The following is a 23,386-nucleotide window of genomic DNA, read 5'->3' on the forward strand; positions in this document are numbered from 1 at the left end:
GATTTTGTTCATTTAGGAAGACTGAAAAGTGTGAGGAAATCAAAGTAAAAAAGGGGCAAGTAGAAGCTGTGAATTTTAGCTTATAGCCTTACCTTGGGTACAAACATGCAGCACAGAGCCACAGTGGCACTAAGGCTGACACTGAAGCACATGGTGATAATTTTGTAGTTGGAACCAAAGTAGATGGGTACAAAGGCCAGCCAAATAATACAAGTGGTGTACATGGTGAAGGCAATGTACTTAGCCTCGTTGAAATTAGCTGGGACGTTGCGCGTCTTGGAGAGGAAGAAAAAAAGAAAAGCATGAGGAAATTTCCATGCATTTGTTCATTGTAGAATACTTTTGTCTATTGTGCCTCAAAATTGAAAACTACATTTTGATTAGAAGTTGTTATAAAACAATCACAGAGTGCTACACACTGCTAACCTACGGTCTTGCAATCAGGGAATAACCTCATGAATATGTGAATAAGGAGAAACACAGGGTTATAACCCTACATCACCAGAATTATATGCAGTAGTGGGTTTATAAATATGTTAATTTATTTGCTTGAAGTGCGGTGCATTTGAGCTTTTGTCTCTTTTTACCATACTGCTCTCACACGAGAGAAAATAATTAGCTGTAGGCCACCAGTAATCAAACTGACTTTATTATTCACTGGTGTAATAGATTTTTTTTATTTGTTGTCAAAAGGATGTAGAGCAGCCAGCACAGACTGTGGTTCAATCATTTGTTTACACATTATGTCTGTCAGAATTTAATTTTCTCATGTTTACTGTGTTTTTGCTGTCTGTCCTGGATGTGAATATATAGCAGCTACTAACTTTCAAATCATGGTTCATAATTTGTTTCATGTTTTATGTTGTAAAGGTTTAGTGGCTTCAACTTTGCTATTGTCATTTAAATATAAGCTAATGTAATTACAAAACTGTGATGGACAATAGTTAAAAAACCTTCAGCCTTTACCTTGAAGGCATAAAAGGTGCAACTTAGGATGAGCAGGCCATTGTATCCCAGTGGAGCAACAACGCCCAGGTTAGTGGTGTGACAAATGAGGTTGACCTGGCGGATACTGGGGTAATCATTGATCACCTGTGTTGACACATAGAATTAATATTAATGAAAAGCTTAACGAGGCCAATGCTACAAACACTTGGGAATGGATGCAAAACATGTAACAACAAATAGATTTAAAATGGAGTTTGAAAAACTTAACCTAACAGACTGACATTTTCATTTATTACACTGCCAACATCAGGTGCCCAATATTTTAATCTCCTAACAAAGAACTGAATGCTCACTCAGCCTTAAAGCAGGATTGTGTATCTGCCATTGAAAAAAGCAGTATTGCATAAAGCCAACAAAAACACTTTGATTAAGGATCACATTAAACTGATAACATTGTATTTTTTAGAGCAACCTGCACATAAGTATATCTGTCAAAAAGCCACGCTTCCATTTACAATGGAAAACACATGTACACCCACTTCCTCACACAGAGCTTACCTCAGGTGGCTCCATGAGGAAGAGCGCCACAATAATGCCCAGCTGCAGTAGTATGAGGAGGAAGGCAATGATGAGCTGAGCGCAGGCAGACATAAAGCGAGGTTTCTTTGTACAGATCTTCTTTTTACTGCCTGCCAGGATCCGAGCGATGCGATTTGTCTGAAGTCACAACACAAACACCATTAGGACGTAAACTACCATGTGTTTATTAAAAATAATGTATATTCTAGATATCTAGAATATCTATCGTGACTTATTTAGCTCTACATCACTCGTAAATGTTTCACCCACATGTCACACTTATGTCAAAAATCCTTAACTCAGCCCTTACCTTTGTGACAAGTGCAGAGTAGCTCATGGCAGGTGATAAGCCTATTCCCAGTCGCTGGAGGTAGCAGTGGATAACATAGGGTTTGGCTATGAGGCTGAAGGTGCACAGGTAACCCATGCAGATTCCTGCCAGTATGATATAGCACAGCTCCCTACTGGATGATTTCACTACTGGAGTGTCCCGGAACCTGAACGCAGGCAGATTCAGAATAACACAAGCAATAATGAAAAAAGTTCAACTGTTTAAAGTGGGTATGTTTTGTACATATCTGAAAGCTAACCTACAGATGTTTGTATTGTGCTCTTCCATACCTGATGAAAACTGCAGTGACAAAGAATGTGGCCATCAAACCGAGGCAGGCAAAGACCACAGCGGCAATGGGTTCAGGATCTCCCCACCGTAGGTACTCCACTGGGATTGGGTCACATCCTGGAGATATGAGGATACATTAATTGAAACTAAATGTATCAAAGATTTATACTTGATGTGTGTTTTGGTAAAACACATGTTTTTCTGTATCCTCTACAGTACATTCATACATGGCCAACATCGGTGCAGGCTGGCTGGCTGAACACCAGTGTACAACACTTGTCTCTATAGAAAGGTTAGTGTTGGGGTTGCACACATCAGACCTGCAGATCTCTAGGTGGGAAAGTCTTAAAAATCATTGGAACTTGTTGACAAATGACTGTAGCAAAAGCCTCCAACTTTTGTACAGTGAATAGCTGGACATGGAAAGGTGAACGGGGATCAAGTTTGGTTTGACAAAATAAAACAAGATTAGAAAATGTGTTAAACTGAACTTTCTGGTGGTGAAAGAGGAATTGGTGTGTTTTTGTGTACCACATGAGTGATTATTTAGTTAGCAACAATATGTATGTAATTGTAACAATATTCACTGTCACAACTCAAATGAAGATTTCACTTTTGGTCTTACACACTTACACTCTTTCCTTTCATTTATTCCTTTCTTCTTCATCCCCTCTCTATTTTACTCTTGGTCTGTTTCCTGTCACTCTGTTTTTCTTTGCTGCACTCATCCATCATTCTGTCCCTCTCTTGACCCTTTCTTTCCCTATCCTCACTCCTCCCACTTTTTTCTTCCTTGCAAAAAGATAAAGTGTAATTTATTAAAGGGACTGTCCTAATTATTAATTGCATCTTTATGCATCATAATCTTAATGCATGACACATTTTTTTAAAACCTTTTTGACCTTATGCATCTTCACTTCTTTGCTTTTATGGCCTCTCCTCACTCTTTCTTTATCCTTCCCTCTTGTTCCCAGAAATACATGCGTAGACACACACCTGTTTTTACAATACTGCAAATCACACGGAGAAAGTAAGAGACAGAACAGTCTTTAAGAAGGACTTAAGTAATGTAATGATTTAGTCTTTAACAAGGTCAATAAAGTTTATTAAATTAGTGGTTAGATCTAGGGGCATCAACATCAGCCTATTTGTTGAATGGGAGCCAAGGGGATGGTAACAAACAGACAAATAAGTCAGGCAGAAGCATCCTGCAATGGATGTGGTTCATTTGTTGTCTTATATCACTAAATCAAAGGGAAATTTCAGTCAAAACATAGGCTAAAACTATGTCGATGTTACTGTACACATGATTTTGCTTTTTTAAAACTGAATGCAGTAATCAGGCAAAAAGTTCCTTTCGGACAAATGGTGAGACCACCTAGACATGATAATGTAAGCAGGGAGAAAACTAAGAAATTTGCTGAAAATTTAGCTTCAATTAATCCTCTCCAAAAAAGCCTCGGCTAAATCTGCAGTTTGATACTTAATTAGTTCCTTGAACCTGCAGAAAATCGTGTACCATTTGACCCTAAGCCAAACTCGTGCATTGAGGGAAGAGGGGAGGTGTTTGGAGGGATCAGTCAATATAAAGTTTGGAGGCAAACTCTCTTAAACATTCTCAAACTCAGACTGGAACGTTACCAATCAGTGGAGGGGCTCAAATCCCACAGCTAATCTTCCTTTTTATGCTCCTTTCACTCTTCCTGGCTGCTGCCTATGTTTGAGCCTCTATTCATCTCCATCTTTCTCTTTCAGACTTTTTCCATCGTTTCTCTGTGACTTTTTTCTCATTTTCTGTTTCTTGTTTTGGCTTTATTGTTGTCCCCTGGCCTCTCCTACTGTTTTCTATGGTTTTCAGACCCAGTTTACCTCAGCCAGCTGAGACCTCGGTCTATCTCCTCTATTCCCTCCACCTATTTATCTCTCTTCATTGCTCACACTATTTCTCTCTGTTCTTTTTGCCTGAGGGAGAAAGATCAAAATGTCTGCAGGAGGAACAAGGCAAGCGGTTTATTTACAGCTCATTATTACTGTTCTATACTGCTTCACTGGGGGACACTATGCACTTACTGTCGATGAAATTAGTCAAATACACCTATTCTCACACATAAGCACAAACACACAAAGTAAAACAAGGGTAACCCAACATAATCCTTCATCTCACTATTTTCAACTTTCTCTTGGTCCTTTTCTCACTGATTTGCTCACTGTTTTAGTTTAAAGATGCTTCTGTCTCTAGCAGAGAGGCTCGATCTGAATTTTCAGTAGGGCTCAATTCATGTTTTAATCATTAAGCATGGTGAGGAGCTAGCAAGCAGTATGATGAGTAGCTGAAAGCATAACAAGGCAATATCAAACCGCTTTGAATGCAATGGAGGAGAAATACATTTTCATTGGAACAGAAATGTATTTGCATTGAAGATTGCTCTTGATGCACAATAATTAAAACAATTGTTACCATGCCGGTAACAAATTAAAGGGATAAGGGAGATGGAGTGGAGGGAAATGAAGGGTAGAGGAGACAAATAAGTGAGGGTGAAACAGAGAGGTGCACTCTACAGTATCAGCGAAAACACAACTACCACATATGTAATAAATATCAATTCATGCTGTAACAGTTTCTTTCAGTAGCATTACTCATGCAGCGTTAGTATTGCAAGAGTTTTATGCATTAAAATACTATGGTTTCATGTGTTCATTATGGGTAACAACTATTTTCTTGGTAAAGTGGAATTGGCTCTGTGGTTGCACTTAAAGTTGTAAATAAATACACAGCCACATACACACAAACATACAGACCTGTGAGGTCATCTGTAGGCCAGGAGCCCAGTTCACAGGCTCGGCAGGTGTATTCGTCGGACACAAACTCATTTTCTTTACAGGGAGTGCAGGTCCAGCAGCAGCTCACCTCACCTTTACGGATCACCTGGAAAGGACAGAATGCATAATGTCTGTGTTTCCCAGTGCCCCTGTGCAGATGCTGCCAGTGAAATTATTTGTCAAACTTGCAAGCTTGTGCACCAGCCACACTATTTATGTGGAGCTTTACTGCTATTCAGCTTACAATGAGAATGAAAAGGTCAATGCAATTCTGTCCAAACTAGGGTGCTGGATACACAAAGCTCCATAAAAATGATCTTTTTAACTATTAATTATTGCAAAGCCACACAATAATATGGAGACTTCAGATATTTTAAGCCGCAAGTAAATACTTAAGTTACCAGACATTTTATCTGTGTTGGTTATTTTACCTTAATCTGTCCTTTGTCACATGGTTCACTGCAGACTGACTTGATAGTGGCCTCTTTATTGGGCCAGATTTCATCATCATCAATCTTCAATCCCCTGTTGTCCCAACTGCCTACATTAACATAGTCATAGTAGTCTTTTCCCATTTTTTTGAAGTTCATTATTTCATACCTGTAGATAAAAGGCAGACTTACATAAAAATATAAACACTGTGCATCACATGGTCATGCTCTCAATATGTTTTAAGGCTTGGAGCTGCCAAAACCATAGGGCACACAAAAAGATACAGTTACAGTCCCTACCTGCCAGGTGAGTCCCCATTCTCATCAAATAAGATTCCTTCCCCAGAAACGCCTGTAAAGTTGGTTTTCATCAGGAAGTCCAGTAGTCTAGAACCATCAATAGGTCTCATGGCATCACACAGACCCTTAAAATAGAGGAAGAGTTATTTCATATCAAACAAAATAGTCCTGACCTGCAGCTTCAGAAACTTTGTTTTATGCAAATATTTTTGTCTGTACACAAGTAACCTTGGAAATAGTGGTCGAAGTTCATCTTTAATTATCAAAATATAAACAACTTCCATGCTACTTGGGAAATGTAACTAGCTTTAGAATATATCAAAACGCGCCTCATGGAAACAAGTAAGCAATACACAGCTGGCATCTTCTTTTTGTCCCACTATTCCTACACTCTGCCCCTTCATCTCTCTACTTTAGCTTCTTGGGTTGTCCTCACATCCCTCCATTTATCTATCAGAGCAGTCCTTACCTGATACCCTGGGCAGAGTGCCCGTTGCATGTTATGTAGGCCATATGCCATCGAGTAGATAGCATTAATGACAAACCCCATCTTACTGTCCTGTGCATACTGTTGCCGAAGCGACTCTCGCTCTGGACATGGGAGAAAGAATCAAAAGAGAAAGGCAGAAAAATCAGAGCAACTTATAATTTCACATTTCTTTTTCATTTTTAAACAGTTTGTTTTCTAACATCAAAGTTCACTTTCTTTCCTCTCTTTTCTTGTCATAGGTACTTTATACCTCCACATCTGATTTCTTTCCGTGCCTTTCTGTGTCCTGTTCATTTGTATTTCATGTCCCATTTCATTAGAATACAGGAGATAGAACTCCCTTTGATGCAGCTCTTACACACTGTTTTGCCTATGAATGGAGCAAATGAAACTGAGCATGATGGGGGGAGATGAATACAAACAAATAAAGGGATATCTCCAGATGAACCGGACAGCTGTGTGTATGATTGAGATATGTGTGTGGTTGTGTGTTCTGCAAGTCTGTTTGTATATTTTGTGGGCATATGTTATTCATATTAAAACTGGCCATTATGAAAACCTTCAATAAAAATGCAGATTGGTACAGTCGCCTCTTGTGCTCACCCAAAACAATGTTGCCTCTGTATTGTTCTGTACCCCAGATGGTCGTAGTCAGAACATTAGTACAGCACAGCTGTAACTCAGAGGCTCTGTGTTGTTTAGGCCTTAAGGTGTCTAAAAAGTATTTTTTAAACTTTTATTTTATTTCTGGTAATTTCCATGAGGGCAGCATGGTGATGTAGGGATTAGTGCTGCTGCATCTCCAGCCGTCTGTGGCCTTTCTGTGTGGAGTTTGCATATTCTCCCTGTATTTGCGTGGGCTTCCTCTGGGCACTTCATTTCCTTCCACAATTAACCTGACATGCATATCAGGTAGTCGGTGACTCTAAATTCACATAGGTGTGAATGTGAGTGTGAATGTTTGTCTATTTTTGAAAATCACTCTGTGGTGGCCCTGACCTGGGTGGGTGACCTCTTGCCCTATGACAGCTGGAATAGGATCCAGCCCCCTGTGACCCTAAACAGGATAAGTGGTTACGAATAATGGATGGATGGATAGTTTCCTTGAGAGGCTACCTCTCCTATACAGGAATGACCTGAAAATATTCACACGGCAAAACCCAATCACGCCTGAAGGCTGCCAGGCGTGAATGGGTTGTGAAATAGAACAACAATTACAGAGAACATCAATAAAACATCCTATAACTATAGAACATTCTATTTTATTTTATTTGTGTTCATACTCACTGCTACAGGTGCGGTTGTACTTGTTGTTCTCCTGTGGATGGCCTTTAAGTCGACAGTGAAAACGATGCTGCCAGAACTCTGTAAACCAGGGGTTCCTGTTGTTGTTTTCAGGACGAAGTTTAAGGTAGTATTCATCAAACCATTTCACATCAGCCGATTGGAGCTTGATGGTGATACCACCGGCAGCTTCTTTATTAAAACCATCAGTCACATCATATCGGTCCGCCCATCCATCACTGCAAAGAAGCACAATAAAAGACAGAACAAAAGTTTAAAAACCCCATTCATTTATCTCTGAGAATGAAAATACCTTTTTCACTATGAAAAATGAATTAGCATTATTTGCTTTTGAATGTGTGGTGGAGTTATTTTGTCACTCCCAATATATTTCTGCTTTTTATAGACATAACTATTGGAAAATAACTGAGAGAGAAGTATGCGTCCAAATTATTTGTTATTAGTAATTAAACAGAAAGTGGGGGCGGCTGTAGCTCAGTTGGTAAAGGCAGTTGGCCACGGACCACAGGGTCAGTGGCTCAACCCCCGGCCCTCGCTATATGTCAAAGTGTCCCTGGGCAAGTCACTGAACCCCTAACAGCCCATTCCACTGCCCAGCTGTGCAGTGCCGGTCCAAGCCCAGTAGAAATTGGGGAGGGTTGGGTCAGGAAGGGCATCTGGCGTAAAAACTGTGCCAAATCAACATGAGGACAATGATCTGCTGTGGCGACCCTGAACTCACGGGATAAGCTGAAAGGATTAAAAAAAAACAGAATAAATACATTCATTGTTTCTTTTTTCGGTATAACAATTAAGTACTCTATTGCTATTGTTGATGTACAAAAAAATCATACACCTTCATTCCTCAAGTGCTTGGTAATAGGTCAAAGGATGCTTGGAAGGCTAACACCTGCACCTCAACTACACAAAACTGCAGAAGAATGAATTCAGTATCAACTGAGCCATAAACCTCAGGGAATGTGGACTGCAGAAATTAAGGTGGTGGGCCTCTGGTGTCTAATGTTTTACAGCACAGGAAATCTTACGGTGTTAAGATTTTGAATTAGCCATAATTTATAGGGGTAGCTGCTTTACGATTCAATAGTAGGCATTGAAATAATCAACCTGATTAGCTAAACATGCCAATTATTACGTGGATAGATACAAAGATGAGTGCGTTGGCCTTCAGGGCCATTTGGAGCTGAACTTACAATACAAACATATTGTGTGTGGTGTGTAATAAAGAGCTGACCTTCCTGAGATTAGGTGAAATCACATGGTTGGGCTGAGAGGTGAAGCTCAAGTGGTCCAATATGTCACCATAAGAGATAAACCCCTACGTCTCACACACACACATACACACACGTATCACACGGCCACAGTCATGAAGACACCAATTTAGAGAGTGCTCCAGTTTCCTTGCAGGAAGAGAAAAACAAAGACAGAGAAAGAGAAAGGAAAGATAGACAGAGAAGCAGAAGTAACAAAATAGAAGGAAGCACAGTGAAAAGAGGCACATACAAAATGATTAGTAGAGAGTCAGAGGACATGTCGGAGGAAGCCCTTACATCATCATCATTATGGGTTAAGTCCAAGATCCATCATATTATTGACAAATAGGCACAAAGTTTATGCACACTCACACACACACACACACACACCAGTGTTGAGACTATCTAGGTCAAATGGAGTATTTTGGCTGCAGCTCAGCAACTATCCCCCATCAGACACCAGCAAGACGAATATAACTGTCTCACCACACACACACATAAACTGTGGAGACATATCGCTGTAGTTTGCATTTTTTGGAGAAGATTTGGGTTTGCTCCTCAAGGCAGCACAGATGGCACAGTGTGCATGTGTGTGTGTCTGAGAAAGATAAAGAAAGGAAGGGAATGAGAGAGAAATGGATGAGAATGACAAATCTCTCCTCCTTTCACTACTGCCAACAAGGCCTCAAGCAAGACAACGATCATTTTTGTTTCTTTCTCTCTCTCTTCTTTTCTATCTGTCTTTCTTTCTCTGAGCCTCTAGAGAACAAAACTCATTTTCTCCTACAGCAGTTCTTCCAGCTTCAGTCTGATTGGAAATCTAAAGTGTTTGTGTGCAAGTGCGTAAACTGCCTTCTCCGTCTGCCACCATTTGTGTCTCTCTAAATATTCTTCTTTTCCTTCTCTATGTCATCCTTCTTCTTTCTGGTTGCCTCTGAGCTGTGGTCATACATCATGGCAGAAACATTTCTAAATGGGAGTTACATTATAAACTATACCTGTCAACATTCTAAAAAATGACATATTTGTATGGTGGGAAATGGCGGGGGGTGATGTGAAGGTAAACAGTGGTAATGTCACCAATTTCACCAGCTTTTTGCCTTAGATGAGTTAAGAATTGCTACTGCAGTAGTTGCATACTGATAAAGAATAAAAGCATTTTGTTTTTACTGATTTCTTCTTGTTAGAGGGACATGGAATGTGTTTAGGAAAATATAGACCTTACATGAAAAATGAATAATAGTAACCCGAATGAACAAATGAGCACATTCAATCCTCACCATGTATTGTTGCTACACTATCAAAGTGACAGCAGATGTTTGCACTATTTCATCAACTGTGATGAATTTGGTTCGATACTTTTCATTAAACTGGTTGGATGTTTCTTTGCACACATTTTTCCACATAATATCTTACCTTAATTTAAAGCCACATCTCTGTAAAACGAGTGTTGTAGAAAAGTGAATCAATAGAGCCTGAAATATTTTTGAGTGCTGACTGAAAATCCACACTGCTGCTCAGACCATTGACAGGTTTTTTCTCTGGTTTCATGCAGAGGACGCTGTACCACGCAGAGCAACAAAGTGCTATCATGGCACCACATGTCCTCACAATGGATCAATCACTAGCTCCCCTGTGCGCAGACTGAGCAGGATTTGGGAAATTTATGTGGGTATTTGCTTCAAGTCTGTTCTTAAACTTATGTTGTATTGACACTGTGACACAGTAGGAGGGAGAGTGAGAAAGAAAGAAAGAAAAAAGGTTTAAAAAAGAAACAGCAAAGACGACATCAAAGAGACTGAAAGGCAAAGACAGTAAAAACTGATTCGGAAGTAAACAATCAACGATTGGTAATCAGCACCCTCCTTTCATGCTTTCTTAATTTTTTTCTATCTGTCTCTCTCCACTTAGTTCTTTCACCCTTTCTCAACATGTCCCGCTTTCCCTTGAGCAACTTCACTATGTTATTCTATCCTTCTATGCCTCCCCATCCTCCACTCAATTGCATTCCACTGCATTCATGCGTGTCTGTCCTATGTTCTTCTTATTTTCTTTTTCATGGACATAACATATAGACTATTTTTATCCCACTGTACACACGCACCACATTTTGTCTCTTTCTCTTGGGTTCCTTTCATACTCACCTACATTATGTTCCTTTTTAAAAAATATATAATTATTTGTTTGACTTACACTAATTTAACTAATTCTAATATTCAGAATTCGGTGAACCCAATCTGTGACCTTCCCTTGCTCATGTTCTCACCATCTCCCCAGTCAGCTTTGGTTCCACTGTATGATAATGTTTGTAATGAATGCTATCCTTATTGCCCCTTCAGGAAGTGATATTTTGATCCAGCTCTTCAGTATATCCATCCATTATCTTTCACCACTTATCCTATGTGGGAGCCTATCCAAGCTGTCATCAGGCAAGAAGTGGGATACACCCATTCACACCTACAGGCAATTATAGATTCACCAATTAACCTAACATGCATGTTTTTGGACTGTGACAGGAAACCAGAATACCCAGAGAAAACTCACGCAAGCGCGGAGAGAACATGCAAACTCCAAACAGAAAGGCCACGGCCTGCTCTGCAGCACAATCACAGAAAATTACATTTGCTTTGTTTTTTGTCTTTTTGTCACAAATAAATTATAATACATTTGATTTTAACCATTTTCCAGTTAGCACAAGACTCTCGCACACATATAAACAAAATAAATAGCCTAATATTAAATATAAAAATAAAAATGAAATAATATAAAAGACATATTTTCATCAGAACCCCATATGTTTATTTCATAATTGAAAGATTTTTCTTTACATGTAAATCAGTAATTAATCTCATGCATTAATGTGTTTTTTTTTTCCTTAATTGGAAATTGTGTCATGTATTTAAACTGCATTTAAACAATACGTAATGTAACATGTGAGATTACGTATGTGACATTACATTTTTCTAACATAGAGTGAGGTTTGTCACCTGCATTTGTTTGGTGTCTTAATGACTTGGCTTGCGTCAAAGTAGGCGGTGAAGCACAGTAGGAGTTAAATGCTACTGTGTTTCAAACGACAAACTGCAATTTTAGTGTCAAGGCTGCACACAATGCTCTAAATAGGTCTTTTTTTCATACAGTAGCTGCACCGCAAGACTAGAAAGTAAGTGCACATCCATGTGCCCATGTGTTTTACACTCAACTGAAGCAAAATATTTTTATCTTCATAGTTTCTTAATAAGTTGCAGTAAATTAAGCTGTTGGTCTGTGGCTAATGAACAAGAGGACTTCCATCCTGTTAGAAGAATGGACTCTGGTCAGTTACAAGTGTTTGAAAATCAGGGAATAGTCTGCTTTAAACTGAATGTTATTGGTGATGATTTCACTAGTCCTTAACATGGTCACTGATAATGCGTGCTAATTGATTCCTCCCAGTCCTTTTTCATTTAGAATTGTACTGCAGGCAAGCTCCTGTACAAGCCTCTGACCAATGGTGCACTGCGAGCCCTTTGCATAATGTGTATTTGGGGGAGTGTTGCATGCTTTGCCTTCAATTCAAATAATTACAGGATCAACTATAGTATCATCTGTGCTGCGTGGGTTGTACAGAACAAAATAAAACATCCAAAAAAATACAGACAGATGTTTACCAATCAGGATCCACAGCATGTAACTGTGTGGGCGCTGTTGCCACTTTAGTCTTTAGGGTACAGGTATGCATGTGTTGTATTTGAGTGGAAAGAGAAAGTGTGTGTGGGTGCATATGTGTGTGTGTGTGTGTGTGTGTGTGTGTGTGTGTGTGTGTGCTTGAGTCTCATCATAAAATAGGCTGATTAATCACACGCTAAATTCTTATTATTTTATAAATATAACTTCCTGACATCCTGGTTCTCTTTCTCTCTTTCTGTCGCTCTCCACATGTCTAGGAGCCCAAGGCCGTTGCTATGGTTTCCAGCCCACGCTGAAACTGCTGTCTGTACTTTGTGTTTCATTAGAACACACTGGATTTTAAGTGTATGCACATACACCCACACACTCCCTCTTGAGCACACACAAACACACACAAAATTTTCCATACATTTTTCAATTAATATTAGATAGCCTGTCTCTACAAATATTGGAAATGCTATACTGCATACATATAGTATACTTTGCCAGTGTAGGCCATTGCACCACATTAAGCAGAACTTTAACATGCCAATTCCTCATACTGTAGCCTAGGGCAATTGCTTTTCCATTTGGTTCAGTCACAGTATAAATAGAAACTGGAACTAATTTGAGAACGACTATTCATTTTCAGTTGCTTCTGTCTTTATTATGAAATATATTTCAGAATTCCAGCAAAGCTATACCAGGTAGATTTGGTTACAGGGATATTAAACCAACAAAACATGATTCATGCAACTTAATATATTACAGTGTGTTTTTAGAAATTCCCAAGAAGAACTGACAGCACAACAATTTTTTTACCACAATTGAAAAATGATATGAAGCAAAGTTCAACTAAGGCTAGGGGTATGGCCCAATAAATAATGTCACAAACATTCCTCAAGTGCATCGAGCAGTAACGTTACTCAAATATGTAGTGTGGATATAGGATTAGGTGCTGGGGAATTACTATGAATTACTACTAACTAAAGTATAAACCAGCAACAGCATGACAGACTGAACACTGAAACCAACGTATATGTAAATACTTACTTAAGGGCTTATAATTACTTATATTGTGATGTTATATGTGGAAGGCAGCAGTTGCCCAGTTGATAGACCATAGGGTTGGAGGTTCACGCCCCGCTCTTGCCGACCACATGTCAAAGTGTCCCTGGGCAAGACAATGAACAGTGCTGTTCCCAAGCCTGGTATAAATTGGTAAGGGTTGTTTCAGGAAGGGCATCTGGCATACAAATTGTGCCAAATCAGCATGCAGACAAATGATCTGCTTTGGTTCGAAGTTTAAAGGACAGAAGAAAAAAAAATAAAAATTGTGATGCTTAATTTGTTAGCATAGCAGGAAAGTTACAGTTGTGGGAGATGGGTTGATAGCGACACCATGTTAACAGGATACGTCCTAAAATTGGGATGTAACATTCCAAAAATGGGGGCTTGTAATATAGCAATTTTTAAAATCCTACAGAGAGCAAAAATCTATTTGAGATATCACCCACTCTTAGGTTCAAGAACAGTGAAATGAACAAACAGCAAATAAAAAATTTCTTTTTACAATTTATGCCAGAGAATAAAATTATTTTCCACTGAGAGTTTTGCAAATAAAAATGCTGCTGCTCTAAAAAGTAAAGCAGTTGTTGACCACACTCCTAGAGCTAAAAAATGTATCTAAATTTAAGTGAGTTGGCAATACTTGAGAATACTGAAATCTGAACCTATACTGGCAATAGGTCACTTTAGCAATTAATGGCTCAGTTCAATAAGGACATGCCACAAGACCCCAACACATTTACACCCCAGCTGCCATGGTAACCTGGCAGAGACATTAGATGAGCATCTGCTGCTTACAACTCTACACACTCAAACACACCAGGATACACACACATGAGCACACATACCAGTAGTTTACCAACCAACCGAACCAACCTTAATTAAGCTGAGCTGGACAGGTAGCACAAGTAGGCAAAGTGAACACAGAGCACAGACAGAAAGATGATTGGAATTTAAATGTAAAAATGTAAAAATTGAAGTAAAGGAAAGATAAGCTGCTCTCCATGTCTATGAACAACAGCTGTACATTCATATGCTGTCTGAAATTTAAAAGTAAACCAACAGTAAGCAAACACAGATGTTGTCTAAAGCATCAAGCATCAGCACATACAGCAACCTGCAGCAGCCTTTTTCAATCAAAGAGAATTAGCAAAAATTAGCAGATCTGTCAGACTTTGTATAGTTTTAGTGGGAGGAACTCAATGGCAGCTGCCAGATAGCTCTAATTCAAGTTTGATTGTGGTAGCAGTTTTTTAATAATGCAATAATGCATTAATTCACAAAACCCTTTGGAAAAAAGCTCTTGTAAGAGTATAATAAGCTCTAACACTTTATTGGAAAATGTAATTTCATGATACCTCATCTATTAACAGCCTCAGCCAAATGGTCAAAGTTCACCATGACAACAGCCAGACTCATTAAGCCAAATGTCAAAACTGTCTCACACACAGACACAGTGGCACTAAACGCAAAGTGTGTATGTGCGCGTGACATAGAGAGAAAGATTGATGCGAGGTCTGTGTCCATGTGTGTACTCAAGTGTGTATTTATGTGAGTGATCAGACCACTTTACACGCTCATCATTCAATAACATGCACACACGCAGCAGATCAGCCCACGCCTGCTTACCTTGGCTGCAGGTTCACTTTTACTCATCTATCAATGCCACACTTCATTACCCTCAGTCTCTATTTATTCTGACCTCTCATCTTTTTCCTGTTTATTTCTACTTAGATCTGGATTCTCTCTTTTTTTCCTGTTTTCTGATTTCTTCCACTTCATACTCTGTCTTTGTTTCTGTCATGCTGATTTTCCCCTTTTCTCCACCTTTTTCTGGTTTTCTTTCTGTACCTAAGTCTTGTTGCTGTGCTTTCTACCTACTGTACTCTATCTAAGATTATATACTATTATATACTGCATCTATATATCTTCAACACATGAATCTATTATCATCTTACTATGCTGTTAACTATTAATCAAACTATACTAAAACCATAATTCAAAAGTCAAGTATCAATGAAATCCATCCTAACTGCCTGGAAAAAGAGAAAAAAACTACAAAATTTCTGACTCAGACAAATGCAAAATATTCAAATTGTTTCACTTGTTTGATAAAAATGTGCATTTCAATCATTATTTAAAAAAAAGTCAATTACCAAATGTTGATGCACAGAATTTAAATGTGCCACGTAAAATGGGAGAGGAGAAGTGTGGAAGCTAACAAAAGAATCTGGTCTAATAACAATCCAAATATCCATCTATCCATTATGTTTCACCACTTATCCTATTTGGGTTGGTGGAGCCTATCCCAGCTGACATCAGGCAAGAGGCAAGGTACACTCTGGACAGTTCACCAGCCTATCACAGGGCCACACAGAGACATACAGGAAACCGGAGTACCCAGAGGAAACCCATGCAAGCACGGGAGAACATGCAAACTACACACAGAAAGGCCACGGCCACGGTTGCACCTGCTATTCGTAATCGGAAGTGTAATGTATATAATGTTGTTTTATTTATGATGCCCAATTTCCGTATTGTTGTTGTTATTGATGCACTTATTGAGCCTCTTGACCAAGTCTCCATCGGAAAAGGTATCCAATTGCAAAGGACTTTATGGTAAAATAAGGTAAAATAAAAAAATTAAATGCTCAATTCAGCAGTGTGTCCTGACTCTCAGTGCCTGTTCAAACTCCGTCACTGTCACTGAGAAAATATCACAGATGTCAAAGCAATTGGGAACAATTGTTTAATAACAGAAAAATGTTCACTTTGTAGAGGTGCAAAAAACATAACTGGAAAAATTACTTTGGTTTATTTCTTTTATGTAAAGTCAACAGTCAACTGCAGTGGTGGAGGCAACATATTGGAAAAAATCCAATTCAATTTGTTTTCATTACTGAAAAAATTCATTCTCAGTTAATGAAAGTGTATAGTTGATGAAGACAGAACAAAGGAGGTTAGAAAGACAGAAAAAAGCAATAATTAGCCATGGCTCAGACAAAGAGAAAAAAGAAAGATAAAAACAGAAAACTAAATAAATAAACAGTTTTATCAAAGGAAGGAAAACATCTATGTTCCAATAATTAACCACTTTCTTCTAAAGGCAACTCACAATATTGAGCACTATGAGTATGTATATTCTGATCTGTCCCTGGTGTAAAACATTGTACGTCTCTGCACAAAAACATGGCACTGAAGGCGCTGAAAGTTTGCACTTTCAAAGTCTTGCTGACTTTGAATTTGTACATGAATGACTTTGCTGACACCAAATACAGAAATACCAAGGAAAGCTCACATTTGTACTCCTCTTTTTCAAAAACAGAAACGATACAATATTAAAAGCAAGCTGAATAGCCTTCTTTGCAATCTAATATACAACACTGTGAATAAATAGCTAATTTGTTCTGACTTTTATTCCCTTATTACAGTAACAATAATACCCTTACTGTGAAACTTATCCGGCATTTTCATTTTAACATTGGTAGTCAGTATTCAGCCTGTAATGCAGCTTTCTTTTTAAATTTGTGTTGAAATGATATGAATTTTTTGTATGTCGTTGGAGGAGAACAAAAAACAAAACTTTCAATTTGTAAGCTGTGAGTAAGACACACAAATTCACACTGTACACAATCACTGGCTTCCAAAAAAATGTATCTATTAAAAAATTAATTAATTTTTTTCTGTAATTAAACAATCTCTCCACTTGTTCATTAAATGTATACAGGGCACTGCCAAACAAAACTTCAGCGAAAAAAAGACAAAATGGCCTAAACAGCACACAACATGCAATTAGACTTCTAAAAGAAACATCAGGAGTGCAGAGGGTAAAAACGTTGAAATCTGCAGAGATATGGTGGGTTTGAAAGAGAGAGAGAGAGAGAGAGAGAGGATGAAGTGACACAGATATGATCTCTGAGGAATAGAGAATGACTGATGGAAAGAAAGAAAGGAGGATCAAAAAAGGAGGCGGTGTGTTTTTTCTAAGGTTAGATAATTGTGTGTTCAAGGCATGTTCGAGAAAAATGAAGAGCAATAATGTTCAAGTGAACAGAAAGACAGATAGGGAATGATGTCAGAGAGAAAGGGGTGGAGAGAGATACAGAGGTTATATATTCTGCCTATTCCTCCTGGTCTGGTCTCATCATTTTTTATTGCCTCATACATAAAAGTGACATTTCTTACATCCAGCACAGCAGACATTGTAATATTACCTGCTGAGGTAATACACCACCAATGTAACATTACTCTCTCACCCCGTCTCCCTTATTTCTGCTTTATCCTTATCTCCGCGGTGTTCTCCGTTTTTGTTCAGACACACATACACACACCCCCTGATTTTTCTTTTGCTCTCCACCTCAACTTTTCTAACCCTCTTGCTATCACATGCTTTTTCTCAGAGCAGTCTTTCATTAGCTCAACTTCAACATTTAAAGACCTTCATGCCAAAGCCGACTCATTTTACTGACTTACAAAGCCAACGTCTCAACAGATTGTAAGGTGAATTTGAATATGGCAGAGTAATTAACCTGCTGAATATATTAATATACTCCACATGCTACATATACACTGAAAAAAAAAACACTTAAAATTTATCTAATAACTGGAATTAATCTATAATAATATTTAAAAAAAATACAGAAATTGATAAACTACCTGAATTTGTGTATCTGTGTTCAAGACAAGTCCCAGGCCATCAACATTTTAGATCTCATACATATAATGCCCACGCACCACTTACAACATAGTTACACTTTCAATATGTTTACACAAACACATACACAAAGCATGGATTCTTTACACACAAGCAAACACACAGCCCTTAATGGACAATCTTGTGTAACCTAATGAAGGGCCAGTGGCTTAGAAGCAGCATTCAGAGCTATTCCCTTCCTTACAAGATGGCAATAATTATACTGCTTTGGCCTGCTCATGCGTGCACACACACACACACACACACACAGAGACTCACAGGCAGGCACACACACACAACCAGCCTGTCTGTTTGACAGCGGGGATTAGCAGGGAGAGGTGCAGCTAATGCCCAGTAACGAGACATCCAGCTTATCGCCCACAGAATCGTGTATATGGGTGTGTATGTTTGTGTGTGTCTGTCTGTGTGTATCAGAGAAACACACAGAGTGAGAGAGAGAGACAGCCCCAGACGGATCTACAGTAAATTAGCTGCATGTTATTCTGGACTTTAATGACTTTCCCACATCGCATTGCTACCACATGCCTCAACCAGCAGCCTCCTTTTTCCCTCTTACACATTCTGTCTATTTTTCTCACATCTAAAGTTTAATGTGCTTTATTCGCATGAATGGTTATTGCCACTGTTGTAATTATAACACATATACACTTATTAACCTCATAATAAATAACAGTAATACGACAAATTATCAATATAATTATACATAAAGATATAAATATGAATTTGTACCTTATAATTCCCATGTATATACTGTACATATTATGAATTCATCCATGTGCACATTTTGCATTATACACATGGATTAACAAGGGTATCATTGGACAGATGTTGCTTTCTGAAATGATGACAGGAAATGATATAATCTGCAGATATTTGTGGTTTTGTCTGCCCTTTCTACCAGAACACATAACTTCCTCACATCCTTCCTTTTTTCAGCCAATCCTAGGAAATAAATCTATAAGACTAGCAAAGATAGGGATTCTGTGTTCCAGCTGCTCAATCACTTTGGAGTCTGGATCATTATAGGACAAATTGAAGAGATTTTCAATATAAAGTCTCATGTTTATTACACTGATACACTCTTACACATACTTTACATGTTTACATATTATGCCTGTAATTGAAATCTGTGGAAAGAAGCTTCCTCTGGACACAATGGTTTTTGGAGCATGTTCATATTTTTAAAAATGGAAGGGGCGCCCATAAGATGCTTTTTGCAAGGTACCTTGATTGTTACACAGTTCACTAACTAGAACTGCAGTACTGTATGTGACACTGATAAATTGTATGTGTATGTGAATGTCACTAGTTGAGCTAAAACTTTTTTTTTCTCTATTAAAAATCTAGTAAAATTGACCCCTAGTGTAAGTAAAGAATTTGGAAACTGCCTGCACAATAATAATGAAGCGCAGATGGAAGCAAATAAACATTCTGATCTCTCTCTGAAACTTTCCCTGTCTCTATCTCTGTCTTTCTATAATTTTCTCACTCTCTGTCTCCTGCGTTACTATGGTAACAAGCTGTGTGGGGGCTGTGATCCAGCACACATCACACCAGTCTCACTGAGCTCACTGGAAGAGAGGGAAAGTGAGGGAGACAGAAAGAAATGTGTGACGGAGTTTATTGTTTGTTTTTGTAGAGGATATCCTTAACAGCTAATTTTAGTTATCATTTCAAATCCAGGAGAAGAAATGTTCGTAAGTTGAAACAAACAAATGTTGTAGAACGGCTGTTACAAATATTGATATACAGTAACAACCTGCACAGAACTAACATGACAGCTGCATTCTTAAACTTTTAACTTAAGTTTCTCTTTTATAGGCATATGTGGAAGGGTATAATCAGCCTTGCACTTTGTACAGCAATGCAGCCTAACATATCTGGTAGGGTTGTCTCAGTATGCTTCTCCCACGTAACAAGCTAATGTAGTATTCTCACATTATCCCAGTACATTATCACAAATGTACTGTAGTAGTATCATAAATACTAATTAGGGAAATTTGAATCTGTGTTACAATACAGTAGTAAAGGATGTACAACCTCCTCTGTGTCTAGTTTACAAATACAGTAACCTTGCTAACTTCATTTAAAGTCCGAATTGAGAGTGTCTGAAGGTGAGGACTCTGTATGTTCAGTTATTTGAGACACATACCACATAATCACAGTGTTGGGGTTCCTTGTATTTCATTCCCCTACTATTCTAACCTGCTTCCCTGTGTCTGAACGTAGACATGTTTCATGCTCACTACAAAACACGATGGTAACTCTGGACAGTAGCAACAGCAAGAAGACTCTTTGTTGCTTTACATAAACAGCGGCAAGGACATTGAGAAGATGAAAGTTACGTCATTCTTACAAACACCGATGTGCAAAGTATGACTCGGCTTTAAACAGGATACAGTGGTGTTGAAATGGAAATGCTATCTTAAAAAAACAAGTGAATCTACAATTGGAAGATGAAGGTGAGTGAAGATGCCCAGTTTTAACACAGTAAAAGATGTACAGTCTTGATGAATACTATGTCAATTTTAAATGTGTGTAATCAGCATTATATGCCTTTACTATCACTGAATCTGGGATACCTGCCTCGGTTTAGCTGCTCTGATGGCCTTTCTCTGTATTTAGTCCACTGGCTGTTTAGTCTCACAGTTCTTACAACTTGGTGAAAGTGGAAATGTAGATGTAGGTGATGTAGATTTGGCATAGTGAAAATGCTAAGGCTGGCTTTAAAAATCTTGTCACCATGTTTCTTTAAATGACCAAACTGTAAAACTGTAAAAAACCTCCTGTGGATTACTTATGAGCATTAAGTGGCCACTGGATGAGAGTTGTGATTCATGACAACACAAGGGGTGTTTAACATTTAAAAATGACCCTGGTGTTCTCCTCCATCCCTCTGTATATGGCCTCCTTGGCAGACACCACACACTTAAAAGTATAAAGGAGCTCAATTTAACATTATGTGGAGCTATACTCTCAGTCAGTCAGTCAAGTATCTGAGAGAAAAATCAAACCTACCTACAGCTCATCCATTTATTGCACAACTCCCTAAAGAATTTTATTTGACATCTCATGAATATCCAATTTTATAATCTGCTCTTCCTTTTTGTCTCAGAGGAACCTTTGGGAATCAAGTTTAAACCACTGAGTCAATAAAAAAAAAAAGGTTTGGCTGTAAAGTCAATCATTATGCTCAAAAGAAAAGACACACAATGGTACATATTTATGCTACTGGTACTTATTACTATGTAAGGTGCTCACCTGACCAACTGGAAGCAGCCAAGACACTTCGAGACATAGCCAGGAGGGACGACGTGTCAGATGTTAAAACCAAAAAAAGTGTTTGTTTTTTACTTTAACGATGGTTCATAATTTCATGTCCCATTTCTTGCTGACACAACCATCTTTTTTACCCAACATGTAAAAAATAATAATATGCTAAATAGTTAATAAAACAATCAGTGTCATGTAATCCCATTTCTTTAATTGCTCCCATTTTTCTACAAAAGAAAAAAACTACATGGTGTTTGACAAAACATTCAGCAGCTTCAGTTTCTCCATATTCACTTTTTTTTTTCACCAGGGATCTGACATCACAGTTCAGATTTCTCTTAATTACCTTTCCCTGGTTCAGAGTCTGAGCTAAATTAAGGGGCAATTCATTCCTGCCCAGGCACGTCGAAGAGAAGGCAATTCTTTAAAGATGGGCTTTTAGGTGTATAATAGATGAAAAGAAAATATACTAATAAAGAGAAAGAAATGGTTGCTGCTGATTGTGAAATTAAAAAATACAGACTCAAAAAGTTAAGTGTAGAAATAGAGGCAAAGAAATGAAGAGAGCTGAGAGCAAAGAGAGTTGTTTTTGTCCTGACAAAATATCTTTCATGTCGTTAAGTCATGTCATCTTAATACCAACATAAGAGAAATTACAGCTAAATAAATGTTCAGAAAATTAGCCTCTCTCAGAAATGAAACAGAAGCACAAAGAGGAAACCCTTTAGATTCTTCTGTGGATTACTATAACAATGACTATAAAAAGGATTATTTTTGTGTGTATCAAAGTGTGTGTGTGCGTGTGTGTGCATACTGAGCCACTGGGCTGACGTAACAGTCAGTTTAATCCCACAGTGTAAATCTGAGAAAATGAGCAGCAAAACGGCAAACTGAGAGCTCACAACAGACTAACGGTGCAAACAATACAGTTAGTTGAACCTACAAACAGATTTATAAACACACACACAAATTCAAACAAATATATATTTACTCTGGATAGCCTTTCTACCTCCCTTATCGCTGTCTGTCTGTCTCTTCTGTCTGGCGGTCTCACACTCCTATCCTCTCTAATTCCCACCACTTTCCCACTGGAGTGCTGTAAGAGGATAAGGCCATTCCCTGGGAGAGCAATAAGAGGATGAATATTTGTGTATGTAGGTGTATTTTGTAGGTGTACAAATGTGGGTGGGTATACAGTATATGCATAGTAATGCATTTTCTGTACACTGCATGTTAGCCTACCAATGTGCAACTGAATAAAGAATGTTTTGTGAGTGAAAATGTGTGTTTGCATGCCCTTCTATAGCACATTTTTAGTTTGATATCATCCTTATTTTGACATTTAAGTATATGTAAAGAAATTTAGGCTCATCCTCACATCTAAAAAAAAACATGTAGACTTTATTAAAAGGTTAATATTAGAATTACGTTTAGATATTTGGGAGCTAAATTTTAGATGAAAAAGGAAGGGAATGAGCTGCAGAACATTTTGGGAGGAACTGCAAAAGAGCTGTTTATTTGCTGATGTACAGTTCATTAAATATTATAGGCATCACTATTGAAATGTTCTTTCAATATATATAACGTGGTCTTTAAACTGTGACTTTAATTTATAAACAACAAAAAAATTGCAGTTTTTTCCAAAAGTGATTATTATAATCAGCATACTGTGAGACAGTTTCCTTCAGAGTTTCATATAACTCAGGCTAAAAGAAAATTTGACCTGGTTCAATTGTACGTTTACGCATTGTAACGTAGGAGTTTGTTTCTGTTGATAAAAATAATTTAATTCCAATTTACCATATATCCTTAGGACAAGTTTTGGTGATGTTTAATATGTAGTTCTATTCCTGTGGCCTCAACATCTCATTAAAATGATTTCACAGCTAATATCCAGCTACAGGAACTGACTAAAGGGACTGAGCTCAGTAACAGCAG

At 38.1% G+C, this 23,386-nt stretch overlaps 1 protein-coding gene across 9 annotated transcripts in view; it reads right to left on the minus strand.

Moving 5' to 3' along the window:
• The window catches only part of grm5b (glutamate receptor, metabotropic 5b), a 59,630-nt gene that overhangs the window by 13,016 nt on the left and 23,228 nt on the right, over nt 1–23,386 (minus strand). For all 9 annotated transcript variants that reach the window (XM_067507947.1, XM_067507941.1, XM_067507945.1 and 6 more), the window contains 10 exons: nt 7,478–7,713; nt 6,170–6,291; nt 5,701–5,825; nt 5,401–5,569; nt 4,949–5,075; nt 2,149–2,266; nt 1,838–2,024; nt 1,507–1,665; nt 967–1,092; nt 93–275 (listed from right to left, as the gene is read on the minus strand). In XM_067507947.1, coding sequence (XP_067364048.1) covers nt 93–275; nt 967–1,092; nt 1,507–1,665; nt 1,838–2,024; nt 2,149–2,266; nt 4,949–5,075; nt 5,401–5,569; nt 5,701–5,825; nt 6,170–6,291; nt 7,478–7,713 — 1,552 coding nt within the window. The remainder of the gene's footprint in view (nt 1–92; nt 276–966; nt 1,093–1,506; nt 1,666–1,837; nt 2,025–2,148; nt 2,267–4,948; nt 5,076–5,400; nt 5,570–5,700; nt 5,826–6,169; nt 6,292–7,477; nt 7,714–23,386) is intronic.

This window comes from Channa argus, chromosome 6 (genome assembly GCF_033026475.1).
Source record: "Channa argus isolate prfri chromosome 6, Channa argus male v1.0, whole genome shotgun sequence".
Classification (NCBI taxonomy): Eukaryota; Metazoa; Chordata; class Actinopteri; order Anabantiformes; family Channidae; genus Channa; species Channa argus.